The 23248-nt window shown below is 37.2% G+C and overlaps 1 protein-coding gene across 1 annotated transcript in view; it reads right to left on the bottom strand.

Moving 5' to 3' along the window:
• Nucleotides 1-23248, bottom strand: part of LOC135713230 (uncharacterized) — a 444518-nt gene that overhangs the window by 6399 nt on the left and 414871 nt on the right. Inside the window, exons 4-5 of the mRNA XM_065236335.1 lie at nt 11977-12115; nt 11593-11662 (exon numbers count right to left, since the gene is read on the bottom strand). Coding sequence (XP_065092407.1) covers nt 11593-11662; nt 11977-12115 — 209 coding nt within the window. The remainder of the gene's footprint in view (nt 1-11592; nt 11663-11976; nt 12116-23248) is intronic.

Below are 23248 nucleotides of genomic sequence, written 5' to 3'. Positions count from 1 at the left end.
ACATGCAACCAACTATGCTGCAAACAGTTCCTTTGTCACCATGATTCATCAATTCAACGAAGCCTCTGACCTATTTGACTTTGACATCAATGCCTCGATGTTTCGTCATCGTTTGCTGTTGGCCAATTTTTAATTTTTAATAAGTGACTACATTTAGATTTAAGTATTTCATTGAGACTATCAAGTCAGATGGACTATAATAATAATAAATAAATAAATGTATTAAAAGTGATGCAGAAAACATCCCACGTTATATATGAGGTTTATAGATGTTTTCTTCATACTTTCTAGATTCAACATTTTCCAAAATAGTTTTCTTTTGGTTTTTTTCTTTACAAGTTATTCAAACGTGCATCTTACTGTTTTAATACCACTATAAAACTTGTCGTATACAAAATCAATCTTAGGTGAATGTATAAAGTTCTTGAAGAGATTCTGAACTTTCCAGATTGATGTAAACATTGACGGCGCCATTGAGTCGGACTGTCTCTTCACGCAGTGATTGACAGTTTCTTATGAGGTATTCGGAGGTTTGTTATAAAGAAAGACAAAAAGACTTTTTTTATGACATCACATAAATTAATACAACTGAAAATGTGCAGGTTGTCTTATAAGGAGTTGAAAATACTTTTAAATAACACTCTGGCAATTAGATGTACGCTTTGCTGCTAACAAAACATCTTTATGACGGATCGAAAGCGTGTTGAACGAGAATATAATTTTCATGCCATTGGCAAGAACATGATAGATACTTATAACAAGCCTCTCATCAAGTGTAGTTGTTCTAGTTAGGAAGTAATAAGTCTACCACGCCAAGGACCAGTGATCGAATCCCGAGCTCAAGTTTTTTTTCGTATTGTTTTTTTGCCGCATGTTTTTATGATGTTTCCAAAATATATTATAAGACCAGTATTAAGTGTTATAAGCTCCGCGTCTTGCGCTTTTTTGGTTATATAAATGTATAAAATGACGTATATTACAGTATTATTGATTATTTACGTAAGTCATTAAAAAGTATTTTCATCTTCTTTATGACAAGCCGTGTTGCGTGGGCGCAGATATTCAGCACTCGAATTCACTTTTCAATTGCGATCAAAAATACCCATTAGTACCGTCCCAATGACGCGTTCATCTAGATAAAATTGATAAATAGCTGATTTTTGGCAATGGGCCCAATCTTAGATCCATAGGGCAAAATTAGAGCCGTTTCGCCTTTATCAGATATTCTAGGTTTTCCAAATGTCTTTGATAATCTTGGAAAAAGATTCACATTGACTCTTGGTTTACGTATATACATGTTTCGTATTATTGATGTCGTGTTCGATCTTCATCCTTATCTTTATCATCCTTATCTATGAATCTAAAACATCTGATATAGGGGAAATGGATGTAATGTTGGCCTAAATGCCCGTAATTTGGGCCCATACATACATTTAGCAATCGAAGAAAATTTCAATAGCGACCAAACATATCCATGACGCGTTTATCTAGATAAAATGTATATACTGCTGATACTGTTCCAAGTAACACATATTCATGGTACTATGTTGAGTAAGCTTCTTAACAACCTAAACCAGTCATACAAAGCTTATATAAAATATAATAAAGCTTGTGTGTTGCATGGGGTATCAGTCTTGTTTGATCTAGTAGAACAGTAGATGTGAACTCCAGGATGATTTGGTGAACCTGCAATATTTGAAATTTTCGCTACACGGTGTTCAAACGGTTTCAAATTGGGTCCTGATTAGCCTCCGAAAGTTTAAATTCATTTGATAAGAAACTGACTTGGTACAAACCATTAGAAAACTTTTTGTTCCTTGTCTTTTAGCCTTTTTACATATTGTACTGTTAACAAATTCTATTGCTTTTCTTATGGGAATTTTTAGTAGCTACAACTTTGAAGAAAATTGTTTTTCAGCCAAACGTCAAATTAAATAGTTATTAATTGTTTAAGAGATGGATAATCTTATGACAAGATTAAACAACTGTATTGTGGGCCACACTGTATTCTGCAGTGTGACATAGTAGCCATTCAAGCTGCCTTAGTGAGCAATTTTCATCAAGACAATCATCAATGCCTTTTACATAACCTCTATTCTACGCGCCATAAACACCAGTGTTGTCTGCTGAACAGTTGATTGAGCATAATCATAAGACACCAGTGAATTGAATCATTAATAACTTTTGTTCCTTACATTTGATCGAAAAGTTGTAGCTGAGGAAATTTTCAACAAGCTCAGCTATCATTTTCCAAAGTAGAGTGAACTGGTGAATTTTGAGATAGATATGAATCGAAATTATGGTTTCTTCATAGTAATTCCCATATAAACTTCAAATGGTTTGTGCCAAGTCAGTTTCTCACTAAATGAGTTCAAATTTTGAGAAGCTAATCAGTCTAATAAGCATGCCTACCCTGACTCCGGGAATCAGTTTTTACATATTTTCTAATAACGTACCATCCTCGTGGTTATTGCCCCGGAGTTTTTAACGATGTAGTCCATGATTAAGAATCCAGGACAGTGCTGACAGGGTTGGGTGTCGCTTGGCTCAGTCGGTAAAGGCACAGCTACAAAGCAAGACAATGCTGGAGGTGGCTGGGATCTATTCCCGGTCCAATCTAGGAAATTATCGTGTTGGAAAATTTCTCAACTTCCCTGGGCATAGAGTATGATTTTACTTGCAACACAATATACACTAATGCAAAAATGGTACAGGCATCGAAAACACTCAATTAATAACTGTGGAAGTGCATCTGGAATACTAAGTTGAGAGCACACAATAAGCTAATATGCGATAAGCAATAAGCTTGAAATGCGAATAAGAAGAAGAAGACAGTGGTGAGGTTTTTCATTGTCATTGTGATTGTCATTGAAAGATTGCACATATTCGTCATTGACAGGATTTTCACTGACATGAATTACCTTGAAGATGCCTTTTGACTCGAATGAGTGACCACAATTGTTTTGTCAATATCACACATGGCATGGTGATTTTTAGATCATCAACTTTTATGTCGGACCAAAACGGGCTAAGTAAATCCGACCATTGAAAACTATTTCTCATGAATTATTGTCATTGTCTGCACATTTATTTTTATTTTTGCGTGCGGGTGCCGTTTTGCGTGTGTGTATTTTTTTTTAACTTGTACGCCGTTAAAATGAGCTGTGAAATTTGTGCTGTGGATTCTTCCACTGAGTCCGGCATGTGGAAATGTGCTGGATGCCCGCGTCAATTCCACGCAGCCTGCCTAGGATTATCTGTACCTGTGCCTGTTCAGAGGAGGTCAATTCTCAAGAGAGACAAGACAATCAACATTTTGTCTTATGTATTACCATGCTGTAGCTCATGCCAAACTATGATAACGGCTAGTTTTGAGTTCAACGCGCTTGTGGAGCAACAAGCGCGGCTGGTCGACCAAGTCAACAAAAACACGGAGGTGACTCATCGCTCCACATTGTCTGACATTGTCCATGAAGCGATCGACCGACTCGATGCTTTACTCGTCGATATAAAAAAAAACAGCTGACGGCAACTGGAAGCAGTGATTCTACTGACAACGTTAGTGCTATTAAAAACCACATTACCTCGCTTTTTGACATAGCGATGAAAGCTTCACAAGAAAATTTTGCAAATTCAATGCCAACAATGACATCAGGAATTTTCGAAGACCTTAACTTTCTCAAGTACGAGCTGAAAAATATCAGCAATATAACTTCTGACCTGTGCTCTACTGTTGCAATGCAACAAAACCCTATACTAGGGTTAGGTATTGTATTAGATGAGCTGAAATCGTTATCGGCTGGTATTGGCAACATCGAAACCCAAATTAATTGTGTCACACTTAATACGCTAGACTCCCCATACGAAGTGATATCACCATCACCTGACCCTCTCCCCAGTTTGCTGGAAGAGTTAAACAATGAGCAAAACGTTGATGACTCAGGGTGGCGTCTTTTGGGCATGAGGAGGGTCTGGAAGGCAGACTGGTCAGATTACGACGCGCGCAAATCACGACGGCTAAATCAACAAAAACATGCTGAAAAAGCTAGAAGGAAAAGGAAACAAAATACAGCACGAAATTATTCTAACGTAAGGAACAACATACACAGCAACAGCTTAAAGCATCGTAATCATCGAAACATGAATTCCGACAACGGTTACAGTACCAATCACAGCAACATTTTCGGTCACCGGAGCATCATTCGACATAACGAACAGGATAACATTAACAGCAATAACAAAAACAACAGTTCCTACCAGTTCCACATCAGAAATCATGGCAACTCCCGTTTTCTTCCATCTGATCGAGAGCTGCTTTCAGCAGCAAAAAATGTCTTCAACAAACCACCGGTTAATTATCAACCTACGATGCAGTTTGAAAAAAGGGAAACTATAAACCCGTACCCAGTAAGCGGTCTTCAGAATTCACATGGTATGGCTCCGGGGAATTCTTCCTCTACATCGTGTCAGCCGTGCACATGTAGATATGCGTGTTTTCGGCACCACTGACGCACTCACCTGAGGTAGAATATGACAACATAGCTGAGCCCGAGGATCATGGCATCTCACATAACTTGAGGGATTTCGGACAGGATGCAGCCACTTCACCCCCTGACCAGCACGACGTAAGTGACCATGTCGCTAGTTTATCAAGTAGCTCTTTTTTAAGTGAAACTACACTGCCCTGTGCGGCATAACAGTCCCATTAGCATTTTTGGCGATTATGAGTTATACATTGGAATCGATTGTCAAGTACCATCACTTTACAATGTACACGAAAAAAATCCTACTTTGTTCAGAAAATGTCGCGAAAAATAACAAAACTATGTTGTCCCATCCATAAGAGCCCATGGAAAAAAAAATCTTCAACAGCGTTTTTCTCAGCTTGCTGTTTTAACGAATGGGACAACTATGCTGAAAAGGGCAGTACAGTCTATTGCCAAAATTTTAACTGTATGCGTAGTGCGTATAAAATAAATGAAATTCCAAATAAAATAAGCGGATGCACATATGATATAATAATTGGAACAGAAACTAGTTGGTCTGATAGTATTAATAGCGAAGAGGTCTTTGGTAGTAAATTTTGTGTTTTTCGATGTGACCGCGATTTATCATTATCAGGTAAAAAATCAGGTGGTGGTGTACTTATTGCTGTGAATGCTACATTTCAAGCTGAACGAATTGTTAGTGAAAGCCAAAAAGAATTTGAAGATGTGTGGGTAAACATTTCAGATAGTCGCTTCTATCTACTTTCCTCCACACTTTTCCAAAAAACCAGCTTACGAAAAGTTTTTCACTGCTGCAGAACTGAAAATTCAAAGAGAAGATCCAAGAACCAAAATTCATATTTATGGAGATTTTAACCAGAATACTGTTAATTTTATACAGGATAGTGATAATCATTCTCTGTTGTTACCAATTGTAGGTGAAAACGATACTTTGCAATTAATTCATCTTTGATAAAAGCAGCCACTTGGGACTTCATCAAATTAACCATGTTCGTAACCAGCTCAATTCCAATTTGGATCTTATGTTTACTAATTGTACAGAAGATTTTTGTATTGTAGAAGCAGCAGTTCCATTATGGAAGAATGAAAAATTTCATACGGCTATTGAATACTCAGTATTCACAGACTCGCATCGGTCACGCCCAAGCGTTGTTGATTTTGAATTAGTTTATGATTTTAAAAATACAAATGTTCCTGAGTTTAACAACAGACTGAATAACATAAATTGGCAAAAACATCAAAAAGGTCTATAAGAACACTGTCGGGATGGGGGAGTCCGCTGGTTTCCTTTCTCCTCACCTCTTAGTATCTACCGCGCATCGGTGCTGTCTCGCTGCGTCGGTGTTCAATTTGCACTTTTGATGATGGTGCTATTAATTTTGAAGAGTAGTTCATGATAAAAACTTATATGATAGATGTGCGGATGTCCCCCGTACACGCTAAAAGCGGATTACCCAAATCTAGCTTTACTTTAACCAAACTTTTAGCTTTTTTCAGCTTTTTCAACTTCTTTCAGCTCTTCAAAGGAGAAACATCTTTAGATTGACAGTGTAATGATTCATTCTTTTTTTCAGAATTCTTTCAGGTTAATTCAAGAATATTCTAATGCATGATAGTACTCAAAGTAAATGTTATTTTTAATTCACTTCCTCCTTCAAGATGGATGTTTAAGATACACATATTTTGCTAGCTGGCAAAACAGGGTCATTGCTGTATAATTATTCTCTTTTTTCAGCCTTCATTTAGACTGGATCTATTGATTTAAATTATTTGAGTTTTCTTCCAGCTCTTCGATAACGGAACATCATTAGATTTATACTGTAATGATTCACTATTACAGCTTTCACCCTGGTTTTGTATGTTGATTTGATTTGTTGAATTGGTTTTCAGCTCCTTGGTGTTGGCAGTCGTGGGCGGTCAATTTTGCTGATGCTCATGCTCTAAGTTTATTTTCAGCTTTTCGATGATGGAGTCTTCAGGTTTATATTAAAACAATGATCCACCATTTTGGTTAGGCTTCAGGCAAATCCAAGTACAATGCATGAAAACACTGATTCAGGATTTTAATTATCTATGCTTGCTTTCAGCTCTTCGATGATGAAACACCTCTAGGATTATATTATAATAATTAATTTATATTATTGAACTTTGCATTTATTTTATATTATAAATATTCACTTTTTCAGCTTAGAGATGAACTAGCCTACAGAAGTTAAAGTAAAGTTAATGTAAAGTTAAACTAAAATTGAAGTTAAGTTAAAGTTAAGTTAAAGTTAAGTTAAAGTTAAGTTAAAGTTAAGTTAAAGTTAAGTTAAAGTTAAGTTAAAGTTAAGTTAAAGTTAAGTTAAAGTTAAGTTAAAGTTAAGTTAAAGTTAAATTAAAGTTAAGTTAAAGTTAAGTTTAAGTAAAGTTAAAGTTAAGTTAAAGTAAAGTTAAAGTTAAGTTAAAGTTAAGTTAAAGTTAAGTTAAAGTTAAGTTAAAGTTAAGTTAAAGTTAAGTTAAAGTTTAGTTAAAGTTAAGTTAAAGTTAAGTTAAAGTTAAGTTAAAGTTAAGTTAAAGTTAAGTTAAAGTTAAGTTAAAGTTAAGTTAAAGTTAAGTTAAAGTTAAGTTAAAGTTAAGTTAAAGTTAAGTTAAAGTTAAGTTAAAGTTAAGTTAAAGTTAAGTTAAAGTTAAGTTAAAGTTAAGTTAAAGTTAAGTTAAAGTTAAGTTAAAGTTAAGTTAAAGTTAAGTTAAAGTTAAGTTAAAGTTAAGTTAAAGTTAAGTTAAAGTTAAGTTAAAGTTAAGTTAAAGTTAAGTTAAAGTTAAGTTAAAGTTAAGTTAAAGTTAAGTTAAAGTTAAGTTAAAGTTAAGTTAAAGTTAAGTTAAAGTTAAGTTAAAGTTAAGTTAAAGTTAAGTTAAAGTTAAGTTAAAGTTAAGTTAAAGTTAAGTTAAGGTTAAGTTAAAGTTAAGTTAAAGTTAAGTTAAAGTTAAGTTAAAGTTAAGTTAAAGTTAAGTTAAAGTTAAGTTAAAGTGAAGTTTAAGTTAAGTTTAAGTTAAGTTAAAGTTAAATTAAAGTTAAGTTAAGTTAAAGTTAAGTTAAAGTTAAGCTAAAGTTAAGTTAAGGTTAAGTTAAAGTTAAGTTAAAGTTCAGGTAAAGTTAAGTTAAAGTTAAGTTAAAGTTATGTTAAAGTTATGTTAAAGTTAAGTTAAAGTTAAGTTAAAGTTAAGTTAAAGTTAAGTTAAAGTTAAGTTAAAGTTAAGTTAAAGTTAAGTTAAAGTTAAGTTAAAGTCAAGTTAAAGTTAAGTTAAAGTTAAGTTAAAGTTAAGTTAAAGTTAAGTTAACGTTAAGTTAAAGTTAAGTTAAAGTAAAGTTAAAGTTAAGTTAAAGTTAAGTTAAAGTTAAGTTAAAGTTAAGTTAAAGTTAACTAAAGTAAAGTTAAAGTTAAATTAAAGTTAAGTTAAAATTAAGTTAAAGTTAAGTTAAAGTTAAGTTAAAGGTAAGTTAAAGTTAAGTTAAAGTTAAGTTAAAATTTAAGTTAAGTTAAAGTTCAGTTAAATATCATTTTATATTCTGTTTATACTCACGAGTGCGTGTGTGTGCGTGTGTGTGTTTTTGTGTTTGTGTACCTATCATAAATCACTACAATCAGCATTAGTTTACCAAAAACGATCCCTGCTGCTGCAAACCTTTCCCCACATCCAACATCCCAGTGATTTCTCGTGGAAGCGCAGAGGATTTCTCGGTTTCCTTCACAGCGAGTATCACGTCAACACATTCCTTCTCATTCCCTATTGGACCTGCATTCGGACACGGCCGGCGCTGGTATTGCTAAATATTAGATCTTCAGCTTTTACACATTGAGGATGAATGTTAGTCCCAAACATCATCTGTTGGTTCTCTGTGTAATTGCAGCTGATCTGGCAATAACAGAGTAGCAACCGTGGGCGGTCAATAATGCTAATGCTAATGCTAATAACTTAAATTGGCAAAACCTTTTGAAAGATGAAAACAACATGGACAAGGCTGTTGACATATTTTATACTACCTTATTCAATATCATTGAAGTATTCGTTCCCAAAAGACTAAAGAAAATAATGAATAGCACCAAATATCCTGTGTGGTATACACAAGAAATCAGAAATATTAAAAACAGGAAGCAAAAAGCACACAAGGCGTATAAAAAGTTTAAAACGTCACAACATTTAGAAAAATACGTTGAAATTTGCGGAGCACTTGAGGTAGAAATATCGTCAGCATATGAGAATTACAATTCAAGAGTAGAGAACAATATAAAATCTGATCCCAAAACGTTCTTTAACTTCGCGAACGAAAAAATGAAGTCATGTACATTCCCATCACGCATGCAGTTTGAAGAGTGTGATAGCACTGATAGTGAGGATATTTGTAACCTATTTGCTCGTTTTTTTCCAAAACACATATAAGAAATCCAGTAATGCTCTCGATTTGAACTATTTTTCTTACCTACATGAAGAGGAAAATGACGTATCAGTTAATAATATCACTGTTAAAGAAATTTTTATGACTCTTGAAAGTCTCGATGCCGGCAAAGGACCTGGTCCTGATGAAATACCTCCATTTTTATTGAAAAAATAGCAACAAGTTTTGTTAAACCATTGTTTTGGCTTTACAATATATCTCTCAAAACAGGTGATTTTCCAAAAATTTGGAAGAAATCATTTTTAGTTCCAATATTTAAATCTGGCAAACGGTCAGATATTAAAAACTATAGAGGTATTGCAATTATGTCATGCATTCCTAATATGTTTGAAGCAATTGTTAACCAGAAAATATTTAACCAGGTTAAGCATCGCATTTCAAATAATCAACATGGTTTTTTTAAAGGTCGGTCAACGTCTACTAATCTGTTGGAATTTGTAAACTTTTCTATTGAAGCAATGGATAGAGGTAATACCGTTGAAACCTTATACACTGACTTTAGTAAGGCCTTTGACAGAGTAGACATTCCCTTACTTCTTTTTAAATTAAAACGTTTAGGTATGACAAGTACACTTTTAAAATGGATTGGATCATACTTGACAGAAAGAACACAGATGGTCCGCTTTAAAGGAAAAATATCTTTGCCAGTTAATGTTACCTCGGGAGTTCCACAGGGATCTCATTTAGGTCCTTTATTATTTATTTTATTTGTGGATGACGTGAAGTTTGTGTTACATCGTTTAAATGTGCTCATATATGCTGACGATATGAAACTGTACATGGAAATCTTTGACAATTCTGATTTGCTACATTTAAAAAATGAAATTGATGTTTTCTACAACTGGTGCGTTAAAAGTCTGCTGGATATTAATGTTAAAAAATGCAATATTATATCATATTCCAGGAAAAACACTACTCTAGATTTTACATGTACTCTAGGAAACCAGCTGGTTGTAAGGTGCGATAAAATTAGGGACTTAGGAGTAATTCTTGACTCGAAGTTGACATTTGTAGATCATGTGAATACCACAATTCACAAAGCAAATAATATGTTGGGATTCATAAAAAGATTTAGTTATCATTTTAAAGACCCATATACCATCAAAACACTTGATATAGCTTACGTGAGATCAATTCTCGAATATTGCAGTGTGGTTTGGGCTCCATACCATGAAACTTATATAAATCGTATGGAATCAGTTCAAAAACAGTTTTTGTTATTTGCTCTTAGGAAACTAGGCTCGACCTCTTTTCCCCTTCCTTCTTATGAGTCCCGTTGCATGTTGATAAACATTGAAACACTTAAGAGACGAAGAGAAATTTCCATGATTTCCTTTGTCAATGATATTATCTCACAACGCGTAAATTCAGAAAAAATATTAGCAAGATTAAATTTTTACGTACCATCACGCATGTTAAGAACTCGAAATGTATTTCAACTGTCACCTCACAGAACGAATTATGGTAAAAATGGACCAATTAATAGAATGATGAGAGTGTATAATAATAATTGTGAGCGTATAGATCTAACGATGTCTAAAGATACAGTAAGGAGAACACTAACTGCTAGGATTTCATCTCGTTAAGTTTAAAACAATTTTTATTTTTTAGATATTTGTATATGCAGTCTACATTTACTGACAATTTCAAATAAAACGTATGTTTTAAAATAGCATGTAAGGTAACAGCACTATAGTTAAACGGTCTACACTGATTGACGACAAATAAATAAATATGTAAACGTACATGGCGAGCTTGTAAATCTACATGTTTGATGTAGTTACATTCCAAAAGCTATAGGGGTACTGTCCTAAAGCCATTTTTGTTGTATCACAAAAGCCACTTATAACAAGTTACAACTCTCCAGTCTGAACATGGCATCAAAAACTTGATGTGGTTAACATGGTCTAAAAAAGAACAAGTATCGGGCACTTTAAAAATAATGAATAATATAAGATAGGGTCTCATCAAGCGGACCGTTTTTACCCTTTTTGAATATTCCGGAAGATAATCAAGAAGTTTTCCACCAAGCTATTATGCATTAACTGTAAATGCTTTTATTTGTTAGACAACCGTGGTGCAGTGATTGCTAAGCAAAAAGGGCTCACAGAGATTGGCGGTTAAGCGGAACCATTTAGCTGCTTTTCGACGATGGTTTCCGAAGATACGGGAAGGAGTGGTCATTAGACAAAAAGTTGTAAAATCTTCCGAGAAATTTCTCAACACGATTCAGCCCAATCCGTTGATTACATCGAAGTCGATTCCTTTTTGCCCCTACCTTCCCTCCCGCAACTATTCATCGTTAGTCTTTGGGGATTTTACCAACAAGTGTTGAACAGAGAGAAGAAGGAACACACAGCGGCTTTGTAACATCAAAAGCTCCTTCTCGTCATAGTCCGGATTCAGATTCTTGCATGCCATCATTAGGATTGAAGAGCGAAACTTTTTTAATGAGGAAACATCTTGTTCATCATTTGTTTTTGTGTTAAAGGTGGGTTGCTTTTTTAATTAGAGGTTTTACATGAAAAATTTTCTTGTCACCTCAATGAGATTAATATGCAGTGTTATTATGCCTGCCGTGTTTTGACTATTGTACAGCTAATGAAATGATGTAAGCAACTTCAAATAACAATCAATTCAACGTACCTGTTACAGTAAGATTTATCCGATGGTTGCGTGTTGGTGAGTTTTGGAAATCCACTCGACAGCGATAGACCTATGAAGGGAGAGGTAACCATTTTAAATTTTGTTAATTGTGATGTCCATTCTGTAGGTTAATTTAACATAATTTTGAATCTACTGGTCTAATGTGTTGAACCTCATATGTTTTCACATAAGTTTCAAGAACTATAGCTTTTTTTCCCTGTTGTGAATTATACTTCCCCAGTGAGGAATCCTAAAAATGTTGCTGCGTTTGTTGTTTACACGAATGTTATCCTTTTGTTGCTCTACAATTACTATCTTTAAATATAGATTACCCAACGTAGTGATTCTTAATCAAAGCTTTATCAAAGATAATAAGGAACTCACCCCTTCATCATCCAGCTGAATATTCTCCACATTAAGCGCTGCTGGTTTTGACACCGTCACAAAATATGCCCGTGGTCCGAACGCCGCCGCGTCCGACCAATAAAGCGCTGTCGCGTATTGCCTCCCTCGGACATCGTAGCTGTTGAAGGAAAAAAATATAGAATAAAGAGAAACATCGTCAGCTAGTTAATTAAAAATTTAATAAATTTTCGTTTTAGGCAGACCATGGTCACTGCGTTGTGGGTAGAATCTGTTGCTGGTGCGTACTAGAACTGCGTGTTGTTCGCGTTCGTGCAAATCATAAAAGTTTTAATTATCATCGCAGCATGTTTCATAATTAGCTCGACGCTTTTTATCTGTTCCTCGCTTCTAAAGCCTTGTGCATCAACCAGCAGATTCTCTCACTGATTCTGGCAGACGCATCGGATGCTTTGGAAGGTGAAATCTCGGTTGAAGCAAACACCTTTTCACCAATTATTGTCGCAGGGAACCCTGATATCTCCCTTCTCACCGTACCAGGTCTGTACTCTCTAATTAGCCACCAACGCTGGGGATAGGAAAGGGCAAACGTGCGTAGGACGTACGATCATCAACCATATCGGAACATCCGAACCACAGATTTAAACAAAAAAAAAGAGACTGTTCCTAGTTGAGTCACGCCAACGCAGCAGAAAATTATGAACAAAAAGAACACGGAGGAAATGACCATCCTCAAACATACCTCTCAGCTTGCACAGGTGGTGCCCTGCTGTCCTTTATCCTGTTCAACAAACTCCGAAAAGATACATCCGTTCTTTTTTCACGCTTCGCATGATTTCCCATTAAAATAAATTTTCCAACACCTTTTCTCGCTCGCCATTTCTCATTCTGTTGGATCCTTGGAGTTCGTTTGCTATCCCTGGTTCACACGGTCAACCGGCAAACTAAGGATGAAAGAACAGTGGGTGGAGGGTGTTCACACATTTCTGCCAGCAGCTGAACCAAGCTGAACGTGAGTTGGAATGCCCTATCCTTAATATAGGTTGCAGCCTCCTGGGAGAAAGAGTAAACCATTCGCGTAGCATCATGTCAGAGGTGGCATAAATTTTAGAGGCTATCTGGTAGTACAGGGAAAGGCCATATTCCCGTAGGAAAAGATGTTGCAGTTCGAGAAAACGAATGTTGCTTGATAAGTTATCGAGCAATGTTATTTCAGAAAAAAATAAACTAACTTAAGTGTTGACCAAGACTAGACCAGTGAGTGGCAATACACTAAACATGTGCTTTCTTTTTCGTCTTGGTTATTAGTTCCCAACTGAAACATTATACTTACGAGATAGATTTAAGCCCCAAATGCAAAATTTCTGGATAATCTGACGATAATTAAATGTAAAGCCTAGCGTTAGAGATGTAAATTCGTTGAAAAATCGTATATTTTTGACCAAGGCTGACACTTTGCTCTTACATGGAATTCTTAAATTATACAATTATACTTATGCAAACATCGTACTAGCTTAGAAAACTTTCAATAAACAACTGTGGAAGAGCTCATAAATCACAGTAGGGATGTTATAAAGCTTATAAATGCAGAAGAGGAAGAAGCAGAAGGATAGGTAATTTCAATGACATAATTGTTTCTCATCTTAAGGTGATTCCATGAAGAGTCCAAAAAATGGCGTGATATGCCCTATCACTTAAGTTTTATAGAGCAGAAATTTCAGGCACTGGTGCAACATCGTTGCTTATACAATTTAATCTCCCTGTTTGCTGCACTTTACAGTTTATTTTTTATGTTTTTTGTAAGAGCTGATTTTTGTGTTCTTAATTTTTTTTTTTAATTCTATTACTAGTCTTCAAACTGATCGTACAGACAGATATTGCTATTCACTAATCCTATTGATTTAAAACGACGACAACAAACATCAGAAGGATTGTTCTGTCCATAAAGAGTGCGGTGCACAGGAAGGCGGAGAAAATCTGCACGCTGAATCGTTCTGGCCGGAATATTTACATTTATATTGCCTAGAGATGAACTAGCCTAAGGCTAAAAATCTCTTAAATAAAGAATTAAAAAAAAAAAAAATTATATTGCTCAGCAGTACTGAGCAGTCAACGTTGCTCTTCAGGATGTCGAATATAAAAAGCCGCTGCAACAGGATCCTCCTACTAGCCAAGGTCGGTAGATGTATCAAGGCGCAGCGATGCTCGTAGGTTGGTAATCGAACCGGATCATTCCACGGAAGTAAACGAAGTGCAAATCGAAGTAAGTTCCTTTGAATACGCTCGATCCGGTTAATCTGAACGACATGGTATGGCGCCCACACCAGCACTCCATATTCAAGTATGCTGCATACCAGCGCGCAGGAGATACTTGTCAAGCAATGAATGTCTTCAAACTGCTGCGTGTTTCATTTGATGAATCCAAGCACTGCGTACGCCTTGGCGGTCGTTGCAGCTATGTGTTCGGTAAACCTCAGCTTACTGTCAAGTAGTACACCCAGATCTTTAACAGTGCTTACTCTGTCGATACTAGTTGTCAACAATCTATAATCGAAAATGGTCGCCATCCTTGTTCTATAGAAAGAAATTACATTACATTTTCGGGCATTTACATCCATTCCGTTTAGCCTGCACCAGTATAGTAACGCGTCGATGTCAGCTTGTATGGCACAGCAATCAACTTACGATGAAACTACCCGAAAGAACTTCAAATCATCGGCAAACATTATCTTCGGAGATTTAATCGTTGACGAATAGCACAAAAAGAAGTGGGCCCAAATGGCTCCCTTGAGGCATACCAGATGTGATATCGAATGGGTCAGAGCTCGTTCCATCAAGGCGAACGTAGGCACTGCGCTCAGTTACACACTTATTTTTTTCGCCGAGATTCCAACAGCTGAGTGATTCTGCAATTTATTTTGCTGAGATTCAGTAAAACAATTGCCGAGACTCAACTAACAAATAACATTTTGCTGAGATATCAGCTATCAAAAAGATATTTTACAGAGATATCAGCAAAAGCAAATGCCGAGGCAATCGGCTGTTGGAGATTTTACCGAGCTAGATTAAGTGTGTAGGTAGGAAAATATCCAGCGAGTCAACCAGGCGGGTAGGCCCATTCTGCCCAATTTGTCCACCGCCAAAGAATGCGGCACTCTATCGAATGCTTTAGAGCAATCGATATAGATGGCATCGATTTGTTGTCTCATTTCCAGTGCGTTGACCAACGAGGAAACATATGCCATCAGGTTGGTAGTGGTAGAGCGTTTTTTCACGAATCCGTGCTGGAATTCGGAAATAATATGATGAACGTGTGGATAAAATGAATCGATGACGAGGCTTTCAAAAATCTTTGGCAAGCAGCTCAAAATTGATATGCCACGGTAATTCTCTACGTTGTCGATACTACCAGCTTTATGTACGGGAGTAATGGCAGCAGTTTTCCAAGCACTCGGAAAACGCCTTCCGCCATGGAACGATTAAAAAGAATTGTGGCGGGTACGGAAAGCGAAACGGCGCAGTTCTTGATAAACAGTGGTGAAAGACGATCTGGTCCGGCGCCTTTGGATTCGTCAACCCATTGGAGTTTGCTGAGCACATTTTCCGGAGAAAAGTCGAGAAGCGCTACGTTCAAATCATACCGAGGCAAACTGTCCAAGTACACTTCAGACGGAGGTGATCGGTTATTACTTAGCACACCCCGAAAGAATGACGAGAACAAATTTGCCGAATCAAGCGGGGTTTCGGTCGTAAACTCGTTATAAAAAACATGCTGAGGAATTGCATCCGTCTGCTTTTGACTTCACATGAACGACCAAAACGATTTAGGATCGTTTTTGATGTTTTCTTCCGTGCGATGAATGAAGTATCGCGCAAGCAAAGAGTTTTCATCGCTCTCCAATACACGCAGTTCAGTTTGGTGCTGTTCGTCCCTCGAACGAAAATAACGTTTCCTGGCCTGACGATTACGTAGATGCTGCAGCTCGTTGTTCCACCAAGGCTGTCTTCTCCCGAAAAAGCGGCGTCTTTGCTTTATCGGTACTACATCCTGAACAATTGAGAACACTCCTTGATAAAAGTTGGAAACAGCTTCGTTGATGTTGTACCCATTAAGGCACCCAGCCCAATGAACGGCCGAAATTAATACGTTAAGCGATGCGAAATCACATTGGTTGAAATCAAAGTTGAAGGGGTCCGATGCATTCAAGCTATCGCACTTTCTGGTGGTTTCAAATTTTAATACGAAGGGCTTGTGATGATGATCAATTTTCAGCAATGGCAACGGTGGTTCCAGTACCTCAACACACTTATCCTCATTGATGAAAGCCAGATCGAGAAGCCTCCCATTTACGCTCGTCAAATCATTAACTTGATAAAGTCCGCAGCCTACAACATACTCTATTAGGGCTATGTCTTGCTCAGACAAAGCATTTACCGGCAATAAAGAGTTGATATCTTCATCGTGTTCCCAGACGTCGCTAAGAGGCGCATGTTGAACTTGTACAACCAGTTCTTGGAGCTCAATATTGTTCCCGACGATTGGAGACGAGTGAGGGTGATAGCCATTAAAAAGCCTGATAAAGCCGCGTCGGATCACAATTCGTATCGGTCCATCGCGATGCTGTCGTGTATTCGGAAATTGATGGAGAAAATGATCCTTTTTCGCCTCGACAAATGGGTTGAGACGAACCACCTTCTTTCAGATACTCAATTTGGTTTCCGTAGGGGCAAGGGAACGAACGACTGTCTCGCGTTGCTTTCCTCGGAAATTCAGTTGGCTTTTGCTAAGAAAGAGCAAATGGCTTCTGTGTTCTTGGATATCAAGGGGGCTTTTAATTCAGTATCCGTTGAAGTTCTTTCAGAGAAACTCCACGCTTGTGGATTGTCTCCATTAATGAATAATTTTTTGTACAATTTGCTGTCAGAAAAACATATGAGCTTTTCTCATGGAAACTCTACAGCTTTTCGATTTAGCTACATGGGTCTCCCCCAAGGCTCATGTTTACGCCCCCTTTTGTACAATTTCTACGTTAGAGAAATTGACAATTGTCTTAGTGACAATTGCACGTTGAGACAACTTGCAGATGACGGCGTAGTGTCTATCACAGGGCCAAAAGAGGTTGACCTGCAAGGACCCTTACAGGATACCTTGGACAATTTGTCTACTTGGGCTATTCAGCTAGGTATCGAATTCTCCACGGAGAAAACTGAGTTGGTCGTTTTTTCTAGGAAGCATAGCCAGCACAACCGAAGCTTCAACTTTTGGGTAAACCGATCACTCATTCCATGTCTTTTAAATATCTCGGGGTCTGGTTCGATTCCAAATGCACCTGGAGATCCCGCATTGAGTATCTGAGACGAAAATGCCAACTAAGGATCAATTTCCTTCGATCAATTACCGGAACGTGGTGGGGAGCCCATCCACAAGATCTTCTGACGTTGTACCGGACAACGATTTTATCGGTTTTAGAGTACGGTTTTTTTTTTTTTTTTTTTTTTTTTTTTAACTCTTTATTTGTTCCAAATTCAAAATAAATTACATTTCATTTTTAACCTAGGTGCTCCAGTTACTACAGTAACTTACCAGCCTTAATTGTTATGATATATATCTAAGTGTTTTTACATTGTTCCTGTCTTGGCAATTCAGTATTTTAAACAGGTTTTTTAAACCTGCATGTCAGTATAACAATTGATAGCTTAAAACTAAATAACTAAAACTAAATCTTATCTAAGTATAAAGGGAATTAATCGTTGCAATTGAGGATTGTAACGATTTTTGCCGGAAATTATTAATTATTTTGTTGGACATTTGTGCTAAAGTCTCAACATTCGAAATTCTATGTACTTCGGTAGTACTGTACCAGGGAGGCAACTTCAAAATCATCTTCAGAATTTTGTTCTGAATCCTTTGAAGTGCTTTTTTCCTGGTAGTGCAACAACTAGACCATATTGGCACAGCGTAAAGCATGGCCGGTCTAAAAACTTGTTTAAATATTAGAAGTTTATTCGTCAGGCAAAGTTTGGATTTCCTGTTTATAAGAGGATACAAACATTTTATATATTTGTTACATTTGGCTTGAATGCCCTCAATGTGATCTTTAAAAGTTAATTTTTGGTCAAGAACTAATCCAAGATATTTCACTTGGTTTGACCAGGAAATTGGAACTCCGTTCATAGTGACTATGTGACTACTACTAGGTTTCAAAAAGGAAGCCCTAGGCTTATGTGGAAATATTATAAGTTGAGTTTTGGAAGCGTTGGGAGAAATCTTCCATTTTTGTAAATAAGAAGAGAAAATATCTAAACTTTTCTGAAGTCTGCTGCAAATAACACGAAGACTTCTTCCTTTAGCGGAAATGCCTGTGTCATCAGCGAACAAAGATTTGTGGCAACCCTGAGGCAAATCAGGGAGGTCCGAAGTGAAAATGTTATACAATATAGGCCCAAGAATGCTACCCTGAGGAACTCCAGCTTTAACAGGTAGTCGATTAGATTTGGAATTTTGATAATTTACCTGCAGAGTTCTGTCAGTTAAATAATTTTGAACTAATTTCATAATGTAAAGTGGAAAATTAAACTTTTTCAATTTAGCAATCAAACCTTCATGCCAAACACTGTCGAATGCTTTTTCTATGTCTAGAAGAGCAACTCCAGTTGAGTGGCCTTCAGATTTGTTTGAACGAATTAAATTGGTAACTCTCAAGAGTTGATGAGTAGTTGAATGCCCATGGCGAAATCCAAACTGCTCATCTGCAAAAATTGAGTTCGTATTGATGTGAAGCATCATTCTATTCAAAATTATTTTTTCAAAAAGTTTACTTATTGAAGAAAGCAAACTTATTGGACGGTAGCTAGAAGCTTCAGCTGGATTTTTATCCGGCTTCAAAATTGGAACAACTTTTGCATTTTTCCATTTATCAGGAAAGTATGCCAAATGGAAACATCTGTTAAATAATTTTACCAAGAAAGACAAGGTACTCTCTGGGAGTTTTTTGATGAGGATATAGAAAATTCCATCATCACCTGGAGCTTTCATATTTTGAAACTTTTTAGTTATAGACCTTACTTCGTCCAAATCAGTCCCCCAGGAATCATCAAAAATATTTTCCCGAGAGAAAATATTCAGAAAATCCCCAGCAACCTGATTCTCAATAGGACTAGTAAGACCCAAACTGAAATTATGGGAACTCTCGAATTGCTTAGCAAGTTTCTGAGCTTTTTCCAAATTTGTGATCAAAATTTTACCACCTTCTTTAAGCGCTGGAATTGGCTTTTGAGGTTTTTTCAAAATTTTTGTGAGTTTCCAAAAGGGTTTGGAACTCGGGTCTAATTTAGAAACATTATTTTCAAAAGTTTTGTTCCTCAGGGCAGAGAATCGCTTTTTAATTTGTTTTTGCAAATCCCGCCAGATAACTTTCATGGCAGGATCGCGTGTTCTTTGAAATTGTCTCCTACGGACATTTTTAAGACGGATCAAGAGCTGAAGATCATCGTCTATTATAATTGAATCGAATTTAACCTCGCATTTTGGTACTGAGGCAGCTCTTGCTTCAACTATAGAAGTAGTCAGAGATTCAAGAGCATAATTAATTTCATCTTTGGTTTGCAAAGGAATGTTTGGATCGAAGTTATATTCCATAAATGTTCGATATTGCTCCCAATCAGCCCTATGGTAATTGAAAGTAAAGCTGTTGGGATTAGAAATTATTTCTTGGGATATTTCAAAAGTTACTGGAAGGTGATCAGAACCGAAGTCAGCATGGGTAACCAATTGGCTACAAAGATGACATGAATCAGTTAAGGCCAAATCAATAGTTGAGGGATTTCTTGCAGAAGAAAAGCATGTTGGGCTGTTTGGATATTGAATAGTGTAATAACCTGCAGAACAATCATCAAACAGAATATTACCATTGGAATTGCTTTGAGCATTATTCCATGAGCGGTGTTTTGAATTAAAATCACCAATAATGAAGAATTTAGACCTATGACGGGTAAGTTTCTGGAGGTCACCCTTGAGAAAATTCTTTTGCTGGCCTACGCATTGGAATGGCAAATAGGCAGCTATAAACGTAAGTTGTCCAAATTTTGTTTCAACAGAAACTCCCAAAGTTTCAAAAACTTTGGTTTCAAATGAAGAAAGAATTTTATGTTTGATTCGTCTATGAATAATGATGGCAACGCCACCACAGGGTCCATCAAGACGATCATTTCTATAAATTAAATAATTTGAGTCCTTCTTAACCTTATGGCCAGGTTTAAGGAACGTTTCAGTTATAACGGCAATATGCACGTTATGAACTCGCAAAAAATTAAATAGCTCGTCTTCATTATCTTTAAGAGATCGAGCATTCCAATTTAAAATGTTTAATGCTTTAAAATCCATTACTGAATTTTAAAGTCATGACAATATTATTAGCAAATTTTACTCCAGTTTGAATAGCATCAAACATGGAGTTAGATTTAAGCATATCAGAAATCATGTCAATTAATGAATTCTGTAAAAATTCCATTTTAGGAGCAGTAATGCTTCCTAAGTCAAAATTGTCAAAATTTCCGTTAGAACGTTGGTTAGTATTTTGATTTCTACCCGCTGCAATAGCAGCATAGGTAGCTCCATTAACTCGCTGAACATTGTTAGCAGCGAGGGGAGTAGGTACAGATGAAACATTTGAAGCAGGGGTGATATTTGTACCTACGGGTACGAATGTAGAATTTGTTCCTCGCTGACCGTTGTTAACAGCAGAGGAATTTGTACCTGGTCGGAAACGTGGAGCGTTTCCTACCTGACGGTTAGAACGAGATTGTAGGATCGCTTTGCGAGTCTTACATTCCCAAAAATTGGATTTGTGGTTTTCACCACAATTTGAACATTTAAATTTCTTAGGATCTTCCTTCACAGGACAGTCGTCCTTTGCGTGAGAGGAATCACCACAATTCATGCATTTAGCTGGCATGTAGCAATTTTTAGTTCCGTGACCCCATCCCTGGCACTTACGGCACTGAGTGAGGTTTTGGAAATTTCCTCCAGTCTTCCTGAAGTGTTCCCACTTCACTCGGACATGGAGCATAAGGCTAGCTTTTTCTAAGGCCTTAAGGTTGTTTAGTTCACTAGACTTGAAGTGAACTAAATAAAAATCATTAGAAATCCCGTTGCGCGAATCGCCAGGACGGGATTTCATTTTCATTTTGATTACTTGGAGTGGCACAACTCCAAGTAATTTTGCCAGTTCATCTTTGATCTGATCCAGGGATTCACCACTGGGCAGTCCTTTCATGACAACCTTGAACACACGTTCAGTTTTGGTGTCGTAAGTAAAAAATTTGTGCTTCTTCTCAGTAAGATACTTGAGAAGACATTTAAATCCGTCCAAGGTTTCAGCCAATACACGGCATTCACCCCGACGTCCAATTTGTAGTGAAAACTTAACTTTCACGAAGTTCAAAAGTTCCATGCGAAGAGCATGGAAATCGGAAGTGGTTATCACAATAGGGGGAATCTTTTCCTTCTTGGCATTAAGCCGGGAAAGTTTACTAGAATTTTTCTTGGATGATGGATCATTCTCATCATCCGTGAGCAAATCAAATTGATTACTCAAATTAATTTCTTCAGAAGGGGGGTCAAGAGTTTGCCCCTTTCTTTTGCGTTTAGGCGCCATGGCGGCAGTAAATTTTTATCCAAATCGACTTCCAAGCAGATTACTATAAGAATCTGAAGGATCGAAGAGGAATTTTCCAAATCGATATCCAAGAAGGATTACCTCGGGTAGGGTCCAAACAAGGATCGAAGAGGAATAAGAGGAGTTGAACAAGGTAGATAATTTTTACAGGTTTAGCACTGAAAAGTGCTGTTTAAATTTGTTGTAGCTTTAGGTAGTAGTAACACTTCCTTAAGCAAAAAGCAAATAGATCCGCACGGCAAGAGAGCACGATGCGGACTAATTTTTAGAGTACGGTAGTTTTTGCTTCCAGTCGGCAGCTAAAACGCACATCATCAAGCTGGAACGGATCCAGTATCGTTGTCTTCGTATCGCGTTAGGATGCATGCACTCGACTCATACTATGAGTCTCGAAGTGCTGGCGGGCATGTTGCCACTATCCGTCCGTTTTTCAGAGTTATCTCTGAGGCTCCTCACCCGTTGCGAAGTAATGAACCCACTGGTGATCGAAAATTTTGAGAAGCTTCTGGAGCTAAATCCTCAAACATGTTTTATGACTTTGTACTACCTATATTTAACACAGGATGTCAGCCCTTCAAGAAATATTCCCAATCGTGTAGTCTTCTCCGATTTCGGCAATTCAGTGAATTTTGATTTATCTATGACGCAGGAAATCCGCGGAATTCCAGAGCATCATCGTCCTATGATTGCTCCGTCATTATACGCTGCAAAGTTTGGCCATGTTGATTCTGCAAGAACGTTTTTCACAGATGGATCTCTAATAGAGGAGTCCGCTGCTTTTGGTGTATTTAATGAATTTCATAGCACCTCTCGAAAACTTGAAGCTCCTTGTTCTGTGTATGTGGCTGAACTGGCAGCAATTCACTACACTTTGGAAACTATTGCTTCACTTCTTCCAGACCACTACTTTATTTTTACGGATAGTCTCAGTTCTGTCGAGGCTATCCGTTCCATTAGGCCGGTAAGGCACTTCTCGTATTTTCTCTTGAAAATACGAGAACTGCTTAGTGCTTTATCCGTGCGCTCTTTCATCATCACCTTCGCGTGGGTCCCATCGCATTGCTCAATTTTGGGCAATGAGAAGGCGGATTCACTTGCGAAGGTGGGCGCGCAGGAAGGCGACATTTATGATCGACAGATCGCCTATAGTGAATTTTTCTCTATTTATCGTCAGCAGTCGCTCGTTAGCTGGCAACATCAATGGAGTGAAGGGAGCTTGGGACGATGGCTACATTCAATTATCCCTAAGGTGTCGAAGTTTGCATGGTTCAAAGGGTTGGACTTGAGTCGAGACTTCATACGCGTGATGTCTCGTCTCATGTCCAATCACTATTGTCTAAACGCTCACTTGTTCCGTGTGGGGTTGGGAGACAGCAATCTCTGTGAATGTGGACAAGGCTACCGGGACGCTGATCACATCCTTTGGTCTTGTGCGGAGTATCGTGGAGTCAGATCACATTTTTATGATTCCCTTCGGGCTCGAGGTAGACAACCTAATGTTCCAGTTCGGGATATTTTGGCTAGATGCGATCTGGAGTTTATGAAACTCATATATGTTTACTTTAAGGATATTAACCTTAGATTGTAAGTTTGATTAACCTTGTGTTTAGTTTGTG

Source organism: Ochlerotatus camptorhynchus, unplaced genomic scaffold (genome assembly GCF_037179485.1).
Source record: "Ochlerotatus camptorhynchus isolate MF236.1 unplaced genomic scaffold, CSIRO-AGI_Acam_v1.1 ptg000548l, whole genome shotgun sequence".
NCBI lineage: Eukaryota > Metazoa > Arthropoda > Insecta > Diptera > Culicidae > Ochlerotatus > Ochlerotatus camptorhynchus.
Note: the sequence above shows the minus strand (reverse complement) of the source record. Positions and strands in the feature narration are given on the sequence as shown.